Source organism: Peromyscus californicus, unplaced genomic scaffold (assembly GCF_007827085.1).
Source record: "Peromyscus californicus insignis strain IS unplaced genomic scaffold, ASM782708v3 Scaffold_4__1_contigs__length_199733344, whole genome shotgun sequence".
In the NCBI taxonomy this organism is placed as follows: Eukaryota; Metazoa; Chordata; class Mammalia; order Rodentia; family Cricetidae; genus Peromyscus; species Peromyscus californicus.
The window spans coordinates 127338981-127352843 of NW_026294562.1; the positions used below are offsets into that span (position 1 = coordinate 127338981).

Consider the following 13863-nt stretch of genomic DNA (forward strand, 5'->3'; position numbering starts at 1 on the left):
ATCAAAGAGGACATAGGGTACAGGCAGCTTTTGTCCCCAGCAGCTTCCTGCGGCCATGGCATTGTAATGATAGGAAAGGGACCCGTCTGCAGCAGGCAGCTGTGTCCAGCAAAGGGCGACTTTGTAGACAAAGCTGGTGGAGAGAAGGGAGAAGGATGACAGGGACAAGAAAGGGGCTTGTTGACTTTAAGTTGTTTGTACTCGTGTGTGGAGACAAGAGGATGAAGTCCTTTGGGGTGGGTTAACAATGATGGAGAAGTGTCTGCAGGAGACAAGAAGGGGTGGGATTCATAAAGGGGGGAGGCAGGTCTTTCTCTGGTGGAGGTAGTTGGGCACTCTGTACCCCTTTCCTTGCCCTTCTGCTAACACCCCATTCTCTGCTGTTATCACCCCCCACACACACACACACACACATACACTGTATGGGTTCCTTTTTCGTTGCTATGACAAAACGCTCAACATACACAGCTTAAGGGAGGAAGGGGTGATTCGGGCTCAGGGCTTAAGGGGACAGAGTCCATCACTGCAGGGAAGGCATGGTTGGAGTTTGCATGCTTTACTACATCTTAGTGCATCAGAAAGAAGCAAGAAGTATGGAAGTGTGGCTGGGCTATTAAACTCAGTCAGCCAGGTGGTGGCGGCATACACTTTCAATCCCAGCACTTGGGAGGCAAAGGTAGGTGGATCTCTGTGAGTTCAAGGCCAGCCTGGTCTACAGAGCAAGTTCCAGAACAGCCAGGACTACACAGAGAAACCTTGTTTTGAAAAACAGAAACAAACAAACTCAGGGTCCATCCTCCATTGACCCACTTCCTCTAGGTAGGCCCCACCCCTAGCAAACATGTCCCATCTGCTGCCCGGGGGCCACATGTACCCCAGGATAGCTATGGATGTGGCCCAACACTAAGACATAAATTATAAACTTACCTAAAACATTATGAAAAATTCTTCTTTTCAACTTGTTTGTCATTCTTCAAAAATGAATTTGTAAATGAAAATGTGTCACAATGTCAAGAGATTAGAAAATAAGTAAAGATTCCACACCTTCCCAAAACAGCACCACCAGCTAGGGGCCAAAATGCAAGAGCCTGTAGAGGACAGGTCACATTCAAACCATAGTACATACCCATGTTAGCCTCTCCACTCTGCCCTCCTCCGGCACAAGCATGCCTTTTGGTGTAGCCGGAAGGTTTTTTTACTTATAAAATAATCATTCAGAGGATTAATATTATTTACAAACTTATGACCATAGCCTATGGCTCAAACTTCTTGCTAGCTAGCTCTTACAACTAAACTCAGCCCGTTTCTATTAATCTATATGTCGCCACATGTTCCGTGGCTTTACCTGTGTGCCATTACATGCTGATCCCTGGACAGCGGCAGGATGGCATCTCCCTGCCTCTCCTTCATCCTCCCGTACATCTGTCTTGGATTTTGCCACCTGGCTCCATCCTGCCCTGCCATAGGCCAATGCAGCTTTATTTACCAACCAATCAGAGCAACACATATCCACAGCGTACAGAAAGACATCCCACAGCATTTTGGCTTTTATTCTGATACTTGTTGGTGTAGCATTGTTAGTACCTAGAACTAGGAGCATGTAGCCAAGAAGTAGTGAGCCTGTAAACCTGGGAGGAGGGGGTCAGGACAAGTAGGGGGACGTCTGCTTTTCTTCTAGCATGAAGGAGAGAGGGGCTGAAAAGGGCGTCAGGAGATGGCCCTGTCACGGCACCATGATCCCGGGTAAATTTGTTGCCCTTCTGGAGTCAGATTCCTCCCTGCAGACTGTGGAGGACGGGTTTGGTTATCATCAGTAACCACACCATCAGGGCTGTCTTTTGGGCCTGTCATTGGACACTGTGCATCGTATGTGAAGCTGGGGGCGTTGGGTGCCTGAGATGCACATAGGTAAGGATGGAAGGACCGAGAGCCACGTGAAATCAGTGGGCTGTGTGGGCAAGCGGAGGAAGAGAAGTTCTTAAGGTGTGTCACTTTTCTTTACTGGTTTGACACCAGAGCTAGGCTTGCTTATCCTTCTGGAAGCTTGTTAATGCTGCCTTGGGCAAGTGCGATCTACTCCTGCCCTGTATTTATCTCCCACCTGGAGGCACAGCTTTAGTTTCTTACCAGCTTATTTGTGGGGTTCATTCTCAAGAGAGGATGTGATTACATGGAGTGGATTATCTTGGTTTTTAGGATTTAACCTGTCTGGTAAATCCTGGTATGACCTGCCTGGTAATTTGGTCTTGAGGAATTAATATATTATGATTCTGATCCCTGGGTTGGTAAGGGCTTTTGGTCAATATTATGCTCTTCGAAGGCCAAGAAACACAGTCATACACACACACACACACACACACACACACACACACACACACACACACTGCATATGCTTAGCACTGACACCTCACCATTGCTGTAGTATGGCTGGAGATTCAGGTATGAGATTCCCAGTATCCAAAGAAAAAAGAGAAATGCAGTTTTAAAGCCGCTGCTTGTTAACTTTTTGTTGCAGGATAGATGAGAGAAGTACTGAAATTATTTCCTATAAGAAGAAGAGCTTTTTCCAGTTATCACTTGATGAGAATATTTCTCAGATCAGTCTTAATAACCATTTTTCTTAATAAACATTCTCACACACACCATTTTAAATATGTTTCCATGTTATATATTTTATCAATGGTTGATGATGGTAATGGCCATTTGGAAAACTCTCCTATGTTTATCTTTGTTTAACCCAGAGTTAAAGAGCTGGATATGGTTGCTAACACCTGTAATTCCAGGACTTAGGAAATAGAGGTTAGAGGGCCAGAAGTTCAAAGCCAATCCTAGCTATATAGCAAGGTGGAGGGCAGCCTGAGCTACATTCCTTCTGATCTCAGAACTCTTTTCTTCCCCAACTTTTAACAACCTTCTTCCTATCCTGTTACCTCCTTTGTATTAACATTATTTACACATAATAATGGTCTTCACACACATAGATAGATAGATAGATTAAATAGATAGATAGATAGATAGATAGATAGATAGATAGATAGATAGATAGATAGATAGATTTACCCAGAGCTCCTTTCTCCTTGATGCTTGGTACTGCATAATTGCTGTCCGTCCCTTAGGGGACTGACCATGTCTTTACTTTATCGTGTGGAAATAGATTTTACTCTTCTTGTGTATAACTACACATTTTCACAGCGACACCTCATTGTCCTGGCTGAGAGTGGAGTCCACGTCTTGTGAAACTGTGTATCTCAAGCCCCTGGATCTGTCCCTGGCAAGGGACAGGTACTTGTTGGAATCTTCCTTCCTCCTTCCCCTTCTTCCTTCAGCCCTTTCCTCCATGTGTGTGTGGAGATCAGTGGTCAGTCCCTGGGGTCCTTCCTCAGGATCCTATATCACCACACCAGCCTTTGTTGTTGATTGTTGTTCTGGGGTTTGTTTGTTCCTTGTTGCTTGTTCTTTTTTTTTTTTTTTTTTTTTTTGTCCTGAGGCAGTGTTTCTCTGTGTAGCCCTGGCTGTCCTAGAACTCACTCTGTGGACCAGGCTGGTCTCAAACTCAGAGATCCACCTACCTCTGCCTCCCAAGTGCTGGGATTAAAGGTGTGCACCACCACGCCCTGCTCACACCAGCTGTTTTCATGTGGGTTCTGGGGATTAAACTTAGGTCCTCAGCCTTGTGCATCAAACACTTTACTGACTAAGCCACCTCCCTAGCCCAAATGGGGGCTTTTCAATGCACCCAGTAGTGTTCTGGGTCCCTGGGGCATGCACAGAGGCTAACAGCACAAAGCAGCTCTGCCCGAGGAGCCAATGTTGAAATGAATCGTTAGTGTGAGCCTTACACCAAAATCTCTTGCAGGCCTTTGCCTGGCCCGCTGTACTTGGTTGAAAGCTAAGGAAAAACACCAAGTTCCTGTTGCGCTCCAAGAGAACAGAACAGGCACCGTACACATTTTGAGTTGAAACAATACTCTGGGTTGTGGTGTGCGAGGCTTAATACAAATTGTTGTGAGACTTGGCCTAATGACAAGATACCTGCCTGTCACTGGACGACTCAGGCGCAGAGTGCAGAGAACTCTGTTTATTGAGGCTAGTGGAGACCTGGAACCTTTGTTTATCTAAGCTGGAATGAAGAGCTATAGGGGGTGGGGGGATGTCAATGATGTGGTTTGCATATTGGAAGCAATCACATTTAGTGATGCTTATTCATTTATTTATTTTGAGTGGAAGGACCATATAAACGATTGCATATTCTCTTAGAATTAATTAATTAAACATAAAATTCATGGGGTAAAAGGAATCAAAGACAGTTGCCTCTGTTGTGGTTTAGGGCCATTTAGGGAAGGCAGCAGGAGAAGAAAGATGAGAGGACCCACAGTCCAGAGGAGCGGGGAGAAATGTCTCAAGAAAGATGTAGATGATGGGGTGGAGGAAAGCGAAGGGGGAGGTGTAAGTGGGTTCTTAGGGAAGGAGAGGCCAGTGAGGCCTTTGGAAGTCTGGGCAGGCAGAGACTGTCATTGTCATTCCAGGTGATCTAAGAGAGTGACAGCAAGGCTGTGTGAGATCAGGATACAAAGACTGACCGACACAGTGAGTGGCCGTGAGAGAACTTTGGTGCCTTGGGATCCTGCTATGGGCTTGGGGAGCATGCTGAAGACCAGGCCTACCTATGGTTACAGTGCCTACTGGGGCCTGGGGCTTTTCATCTTTGGCTCTGAGGACAGACTGTCACTCACAGACAGAATAGAAAAGGAGTCTTAGGGAGCCTGACTCAGTCAGTGTGAGGCTCTTAAAAATCTCACCTAGTCCCCTGCTCATCCCTCCATAAGACGGCGTGTTCTAATGGCATGTGGCGGCACAGACCTGTAATCTGAGCACTTGGGAGGCTGAGTTTTGAGACCATCCTGGGCTTCACAGCAGGAGCGTGTTCCCGAAAAGACATACCTTGGCATGACATATAAAAGACTGAATTTACTTTGAGATCATTTTCATGAGCTTTAAAAAAAAATGAAGTTTAGTTAGGACATTTCTGATAACAACAGGATTGCTTAGTAAACTTGTTACGGTTGATGCTCTTGTACGTGCCTGGGGCCACGGTCAGTGTCTCAAAGTTTCCCTCTCTAATTTGTTCTCCGCCTTTTAAAGAAGACCGATTTGGAAATTATACCCACTTGTCTCCCGATTTGTGCTAACATTTCAGCAGACGTAAAGCAGCCTTGCCGAATGTCTCCTTCACCTGACCTGGCCCAGTGGTGAGGCATGTGGTTGGAGCAAGACAAGGGGCTGGGACTGTGGTGTCCTGGGCCACCTGGCTCTGCAGACCTGGGATCCTGGACTTCACAAGTGAGTGTGTTTTGCACACCATTTTCCCAGTGCACCAAACTCCTCACCACAAGGCTATCCAGATAAGAAACAGAGTAGCACACAGGGCCTCCTTCAGTTGAGATTAGTATCGCAGCTTTATCACAGAAACTGAATACTGGCTTCGGGGAGCAGAGGCTGTTCCCCTTAGTTCAGGAGGACATGTCCTTGGAAGGGCTGATAAGAAATTGAAGTTACTTTACAAATCACTTGTGTGGGATTTAAAAAAAAAAAAAAAGGAAAAAAAGAAAAAAAAGCTTAAACAAACCCCCAAACCTTCATAAACTGGCATTGAAGTACCTAGAAATGATTTTTTTTTGGTATTTTTAACAAGAGTGTTTCATAAATTTATTATGAATGGGAAGTTTTTATTATCAGCTAAGGATATAATGTGTAGAGTCAAGGTTTGGGCAGTCTGCAAAAGGGTATGGACCAAATCTGGCCCTCTGCCTGCTTTGGTTAGTAAAGTTTTATTGGAACTCAGCCATGTTCATTTGTGTACAGGTTGTCATGGATGCTGTGTTGTGCTACAGTGGCAGATGCCAGTGTTGCTATGGTGACCACATGGCCTGGGAGCCTAAAATATTTACTGTCTGACTCTTTCCAGAGTAAGTGTGTCAAATTCTTTCCAGGAACCCCTGGGAGAGGCACCCACATTTCTTTGTCGTGACCACAGTGAGGTTGACATCTCTTGTATTGTTGTTAGTGTCTGCTTCCCGATGCGGGTCCTTTATCCCGTGCTTCCAGGCAACTGACTCATCTTTGGGATCTGACTTGAAAGGCACCTCCACACAGGTGCCCTTCCTTAATGACAGAAGCAAGTGAGTCTCATTTCTCAGCAAGACAGAGTAGCTGATTTGCTCCCTCTCCATACTATAAAGAATGCTATGCTATTTCTAAAGGATAGCTTCTGCTCGACACCCTCCCTTCCCCATTGACATCCAAACCCAGAACAGATCCTTAGTGTGGCCTTTAAGGCTGCTTTATCTCAGATGACTCTAAAGTCCTTGGTTATTTCCCCTTGCCCTAGGCTGGCCAGAACTCTCTGCCTGGTGTATCTTCCCTGTGCCACTGACCTTTGCTTTTGAACTTCTGTGGCAACTTCTCCCACTCCGTGTCTTTTAAGATCCAGTTCATTCTTGTTGTGTCTCAGATCTGTTGTCGGTGTTTCCATTCTCGTGATTGCTCTGCCACTCTGTTGTGGTGCTGTGTAGCCTAGGTTGTCACTAAATGGTTTCCTTCTGCCGTATATGGATTGTCTCTTAGTCACAGCCGATGCTTCTTGAACTGCCCATGCAGCAGGCACTGGGGTGTGTGGCATCAGATTAAATTGAAGAAAGCGCACAGATCGATCATGCATGCCGGTGATGATAATCATAATCGCTCCTTAATGTCTATCTACTGAGTGCTAGCTTCAGGACCTGGGTGGTGCTCATAAGAACACTCACTGTTGCACCTGTGGCAAAGACTTGGAAACAGGCTCTGTCAGATTGGTTTGACCAAGTGCTATCAAAGCCAGGTTGTACAGGCCCATGATCTTAGCACTAAGAAGGCGGAGGCAGGAGGATCTCAAGTTTATAGCCAGCTTGGAGGACAGAGTGAGTTCATGGTCATCCTGAGATGGATATATCCATCCCCTGACAAGATCCTGTGCCCCCAAATCAAGAGTGCCATACTGACCTCAAGGTTCTCTAGCTGAAAGGCTACAGGGATAGATCAGGTAGCCGTGCTAGCCAGTGCCCTAGGCACACAAATGCCGTAGGTACTCACACAACACCCTCCACCTTCTTGGGTATTAGAATCATCACCTGTGTGACAGAGGCCTGAGGAACAGGCACTGCCATTTGATCAGAGCTCCCCAGGTGATTGGAGTAGCTAGGCCCAGCCTCACCACCCAAACCAGAATGAAAAGGTAGGCTCTTCACTTAGATCCCAGTCTCCTACCACTGCTCTAAGAATCTGAATTCTTGCTGAAGAGTGCTTGGTAACCTCCCCTGGGCTTCCTCTTCCTTAGAAAGTAGGGGAAGGATCAGATGTGCCTGCCCACCGGCCACCCTGTCCTCCAGTACTGATGTCAACATGTACCAAAGGCCTCCCTTTAGGCTGAGTTTCCTTAACTGCTGTCAGCCCCAGAGTGACTCCGGCACCCTAGGAGGCAAGGCTCTCCCTGAATGTCAAATGGAGAGGAACTTGCACTTTGTATTGACTTAGAAGTGAAGCCTTTCATCTTCAGATGGTTGCGGATGGGAGGAAAGCCAGCCAAGTGTGGGCTCTCCGAGTCCTCTGATCAGGAGCAGCAACAAGTGGGCAGGGGCCTTCTTATAATTGCAGACCCCCGGCTCCGTCACAAGCCTGTGGAATCGGAAACACTAAGGAATTAAACACTGACACTCTGAGTCAGGTTTTGCCAATAAATGTTGAGAACCAGGCCTTAGGTTGATCATGGTCCACGCATGTCCCTGTCACTGATGGCATCAATCCAAGATGAGTACCAGTTTTGTAAAACCCTATGCTGGTGGTAGGACCAGAGCTCAGTGGCGGAGAACTTGCATAGTATGCAGGAGGCTCTAATAGTGTGCATGAGGTCCTAGGTTACAGTCTCAGCACCACAAATAAAAATCATAAAAAATAAAAAAATTAACGTTCTTCATGCCACTAAGCTTTCTCCCAGACTTCGTGTGTGCATGTATGCATGTGTGCATGCATACGCCTGTGCGTGGTTCACGTGGACTCGCATGTGACTATGTGTGGAGGCCAGGGGTCGATCTCAGGTATACGTCTTCAGAAGTCATCCATCTTGTTTTCTGAGACAGGGTCTCTCACTGGGACCTCGAACTCAGTAAGGAATCTAGACCAGCTGGCCAGGGAACCCAGGGGCCTGCCTGCTGCTACCTCCCAGGCACTGGGATTCCAAGTGTGCTCCATCATGCCCAGCGTTGCTGGAGACTAAACTCAGATCCTCATACTTGTTTAGCAAACACTCCACTGAGTCACAGCCCAGCCTTGGGACTGTATTTTTACAGGGCTCCTGAGATGTGGAAATGCAGATCTCTCCCCTCCCTCCTTCCCTCCCTCCCTCCTCTTAGTTAATGTAACAGAAGCCTGACAGATCCCGCATGCTTCTTCTACTAACTTCATTTCCACTTGGCCCAGGGTAAGGGCACTTCCTCCTGTCTTTTCCTGCTGGAACTGCTGCCCCTTTGTCTCTGTCGCTAATTACCCAGCTGTTTCCTTTAGTCCTGTTACCCATTAAGTAAAAGCAGCCGATCCCTTCAGCGGTCTGCTCCCTCCGCGCTGGATTGTTCTCTGCCACATAAAAAGCCACAAGTGGCTTTTATGGCCTCATGCATACTTAATTAGTCCAGCTTCTCAAAATTGTGCTTTAAATGAGTAAAGACATTAGCCCCCCGATCTAATTGATCCACAAAGCACCATTCCAGCGCGCCTGCAGTAACGTTAAGTGTTGGTCTAGACTAGCATCACTGGGGACCACAGGAGGATGCAAGGAGGAAAGACCCTGGTTTGAGGCGGACTAAGAGCCCTGGGCATGATCTGGATCGAAAAGGACTATTTTGTGTCTTGCCTGCAGCTGTCTGTATCCCCACCATGACCTTTAACCAGCATCATAAACACGCACGCACTGTGTGAGACAGTTTAGGATGGGGCATGTTTGCTGAATTGGGGCAATTGTCAGGGTGACAGGGTTCAGATATGCTGTCGTCTCTGCCTGTCCGCATGCCTCATGGCAGAAATAAAATAAGACTTCACTTCAGCCCCTCCTCCACCGTGGAGCAGTCTACTGCCATGGTGGAGGGTGTCCCCTGCAGATCTACCTGTTGAGGCATGCATCGTAGGACCGTGTGCTAAATAAAGGCTTCAATGCAGCCTGCAGTGTTGGGAGGCAGGCAACCTTGCCAAGTTGGTGCCTAGGGAAAAGGATACTTAGGTCACTCAAGATGATCGCTTAGAGTCCTCATCTTCTTCCTCCCTTTCTCTTTTTACTTCCCTGCCTTGGTGAGGTGGTGGCTTTTTTGTTCCGCCATATGGTGCCCACCATCTTGTTCTGCCTATCCATAGATCTGAAACAATGAAGCCGGTGACAATGGACTGAAACCTTCCCAATAAGCCCTCTAAATCCTCCTTTATGTTGTTTGACTTAGATATTTTCTCACAGCAGTGGGATGTTACGACACCATCAGACTCCTCTACTCCTGGGGCCTGTCACTGCCTGGGGCCTCTTACCTTGACTAGTCACCGCTTTCTTCTCCTCCAGCCTTTTCTGGTCACCTTCCCAGCCTCAGCATGTGCTTCTCCACCTCCCAGGCCTTTAGGCCACCTACCCAATTACTCCTGCCCACCACATCACCTGTTTAAAGCCAGCGCCTTTGGTCTACCATGCATGCTTTTGTTACGGCAGAAAGAAGTGAATAATTGAAACCTTTCTTTTCCCTTGCCCAGGGCTTTCAGAAAGAACATCTTTGGGAGCCTTTTAGAGCCATTGTAACCAAGCCAGGGCCCGTTTATCTTCTGTTCGCAACAACTACAATCTGGTATTCCAGAGAAAGGAGCCATCTAATCTCATAGTGGGGGCTGAGTGAGTCGTGGGTTGGCCTTGGCTGGAGAGCACAATGGAATTGGAACCTGAATGGGAACCCTGGGGGATCAAGGGTGTGACAGACCTTCAAAGCTGCTCTGTGGGGCTGCCCCGCGGAAGAGTGCTGAAGGAAAGAACCCCATGATGCTTCACTGCCTTAGCAACCTGCCTCTCACCTCCCTCCTATTCAGCTGGGGATCGGATTCAAAACTACCTCAGGGCCCAGCTGAGTCACAAAGGCTGGGGAGCCCTGGTGCTCACTAAGGGCTTCAGGGCCTGAGATCCTCTGCGCTCCGGGGCTTTAAATACATGTACTGAAAGGACGCAAGGAGCAGTGACTGGCCACACTGTTCTTTTGATAGTAAGGGCACACAGGGGTACAGTTGTCATCATCATAGGTATCGCCGTATGTGCTTGGATACCAGCAGATGGGACATGACTTGGAGGCTGCGAAGGCTTCGGTGTTTATAACCGTGTCCCTGTGTCTCTGGGACTCCCCTCCCTGCCCTTTTCTTTAACAGCTTGTATCCACTGGTCAGCAGATTTAGTGCAGTCTGCCTGAAATAAAGCTCTGCCCCTATAATGCCTCCCCGACTTTTCTTGCCTGTCGCTGTGTGCTGATGAGGGCCCTTGTATCTACCCTCCCCATCACCTCCATAAAAGCCTGGCTGCTTTGTCCACTGTTATTCATTCCTTTCTTCTTCCAGAATTCCTTTCCCATACTTGGTGTGATGCTTAGGCTTGTAAACCCCGGGATGTTCCCAGGGAACCACAGAAATGCTAGTGTTCATAATGGCTGGAGCTTACCCTTTCCTAGCATCCACACATGTGTGGTTTATCCTAGCCCCAGTTCTTACTGGCATTTCAGATGAACATGCTCAAGCACAGAGTAACTTGGTTACCTGGAGTTAGGTGGAACCCATGTGATACCTGGCCTAACCCTTGAACTTCATGACCTTTTTCTACTATCCTGCCATGAAATGGAAGGCTTTCCTGGCCAAGTAGATTTGCACCATTATTTCTGTGTTCCTATCCATTACACTAGGGCTAGTAGAATTCTGATTTCTCAGAATCAAAGCTGAGGGGAGGTCATTGAGCTGGCTAGAGTCACAGCAGGTTAAGGAACTAGCCGGGATTCACCCCTGTTTTCTCTCCTCCGTGACCTGCCCCCCTGCTACCACACTGTACAGCTTGCTTCCTTCCCCACAGTGCTGTTCCTCATTTATGATCTGGGTCAGTTCTCCACTTCGCCAGGAACTCATGCCCTCCTTGTTCATACCTTTGCTCACAGTGTTTCTTCCCTGCCCAGTGAGGGCCTCAATCATCCACCAGATCTCTCATGACAGGGACAACTGTCTTCCTGTGATACAGGTCACAGTCCCCACAAACAGGCGAGGGACTCCATCTTCCCTCTAATAAGCCTTATGATAGGTAGCTGTCACCCCTTGGGCCCCCAGGGTGGAATGTGCTTTGTGAATGTGATCTCTTAGCAATAAATGTTCTGGTGGTGGCTGTGTGTACCTTCCTGCCAGGTGGCCTTTTAAGGCCAGGTGTCCTCATTTTTCTGTCCTTTTTATCCAGGCCATTGCCAGGCAAATAGCATATGTTCAATAAATATTGTTGAACAAACACAGGCAGACAGGAATACAAAAGAAGGAGGAAATATAAAAATATCCCATAAAAATATCCTCTGCAGGGCTACAGTACGTAGAACAGTGAGTTGGGATTTGTTGTTTGTTTGTTTGTTTGTTTGTTTGTTTATCAGAGATCCTTTAAGCAAACCAGTGTCATTTAGAAACTTCCAGAAGGAAGTGCAGCTAACTATGATCCCATTAACAGGCCTGTTTGTGTCAGTCTGTGATCCCAGCCTTTTGGGAAGCTGAAGGAGGAGTAGCAAAAAAATCAGTGCAAGACTTACCTGGCCCGTAGAGTGAGTACAAAGCCTGCCCGGCCTCCAGAGGGTGTGTTCAAGGTCATCATGGCCTACTGAGATGCTGTCTCAATAAAAAGCAAAAAGGATTCTGGGAATGTAGCTCAGTGGCAGTGTGTTTCCCTAGCATGCATAAGGTCTTGAGTTCAATCCCTAGTACTTGGGAAAGGATGGATGGATAGATGGATGGATGGATGGATGGATGGATGAATATATCCTATTGAGCTAACCTAGCTGGTCTGCTTTGCTACTCAGGTGGTTTTGGCTGCTATCTTGGTAAAGAGCCTCTAGGTCCTATGTTCTTGAGCATAGCACAGATTTCATATATAGCATACATTTGGGAAAGTTTAACCTATGAACTTTGGAACTTATTCAGGATGACTTTATAGGTCCCCTCTATGAACTCTTGAAGATGGAGACAAATATTGGGAAAAATCATCTTTGATACTAGAAAAGTGAATTGTCAACTTGTTATCAAAGGAAGGGGATGCTTGTCTGATTCACTGGGTTTCTCCTTGCCTTTTGTATCTGGTGCCACATCTCCAGGCCAATGTGGGAGGGTCCAGGAAGGGCAGGGAGATGTCTTGGGTGCCTCCTAAGACGGACTTTGAAATTTCCTTTTGCCACCCTCAGGTGAGCGTGTTGACCACCCTGGAACGCAGGTTCAACCTTCAGAGTGCTGATGTGGGTGTGATCGCCAGCAGCTTCGAGATCGGGAACCTGGCGCTGATTCTCTTCGTGAGCTACTTCGGAGCACGTGGGCACCGACCTCGCCTTATCGGCTGTGGTGGCATCGTCATGGCCCTGGGCGCACTGCTGTCAGCATTGCCAGAGTTCCTCACCCACCAGTACAAGTACGAGGCTGGCGAGATCCGCTGGGGCGCCGAGGGCCGTGATGTCTGCGCCACCAACGGCTCCAGCAGCGATGAGGGGCCTGACCCCGACCTCATCTGCCGTAACCGGACAGCCACCAACATGATGTACTTGCTGCTCATTGGGGCTCAGGTGCTCCTGGGCATCGGTGCTACCCCCGTGCAGCCCCTGGGGGTCTCCTACATTGATGACCACGTGCGGAGGAAGGACTCCTCGCTCTACATAGGTAGGCACTGCCTCTTCTGTATGTATTGGTGTAGTGGTGCAAAGTTAGGACCCTGTTTACCTGGGGCACTGGTTCGCAGAACTGGTTAAGCATCTCCAGGGCTTTGAAAAGGGTGAATACTCAAGCTGGATCCCCAGAAATTCTCACATGCTTGATCCAGGGGCCACTCAATGAGAGCACTTTTGAAAAATCTTTCCAAGGGTTGTTTGGATGCTGCTTGCATCTGACCAGACCTTGCAGGCAAAGATGTGGTCTGGAGGGGTTTGGCGTTAATCTGCTTTGTGTGTGTGTGTGTGTGTGTGTGTGTGTGTGTGTGTGTGTGTGTGTGTGTGTGTGTGTGTGTGTTTTTGTGGCACAGAGGGATTTGGAACAATCAAAACCTTCACCTCTTAGTTTTTTTGTTTTTTTTTTTTTTTTTTTTTTTTCCTTTTTGGACCTAAAGAGAGACAATGGATTACATGATCAGCATTTGGTATCATCCCAAGCTGGTAACTTCTGGTAATGTTTTCACTAACAGTCTGCTCAGGAACTGGTATTTAGGAAGAAAGGAAGTATGTACAAACTTTAAAAACTATATATATATATATATATATATATATATATATATATATATATATATATAGTTTTTTTTGCTGTAGCAGTTTCTAATATTTTATACTGGAAAGATGGAATAGCTCCAAGGTCTAGGGTTTCAAGAAACAGCTAAGTGACAATTTGCTCATGTGACAAATGGTATCCTTGACCAAGTGCTGGTGGACAGTTGGGTGGTCACTTGCCAAGTATCTCCAGCCCTAACTTACTAAGTATAATTTTGCCTCCAGTGAAGACATCCCCAGCCAGTAAGTGTGGAACTGTGAATCAAAAGTGACCTCTACCTGGGGA

The 13863-nt window shown here is 47.3% G+C and overlaps 1 protein-coding gene across 2 annotated transcripts in view; it reads left to right on the forward strand.

Annotated features, from left to right (window-relative positions):
• Slco3a1 (solute carrier organic anion transporter family member 3A1) overlaps nt 1-13863 on the forward strand; it is a 290371-nt gene that overhangs the window by 47431 nt on the left and 229077 nt on the right. For both annotated transcript variants that reach the window (XM_052760922.1, XM_052760923.1), the window contains exon 2: nt 12516-12981. In XM_052760922.1, coding sequence (XP_052616882.1) covers nt 12516-12981 — 466 coding nt within the window. The remainder of the gene's footprint in view (nt 1-12515; nt 12982-13863) is intronic.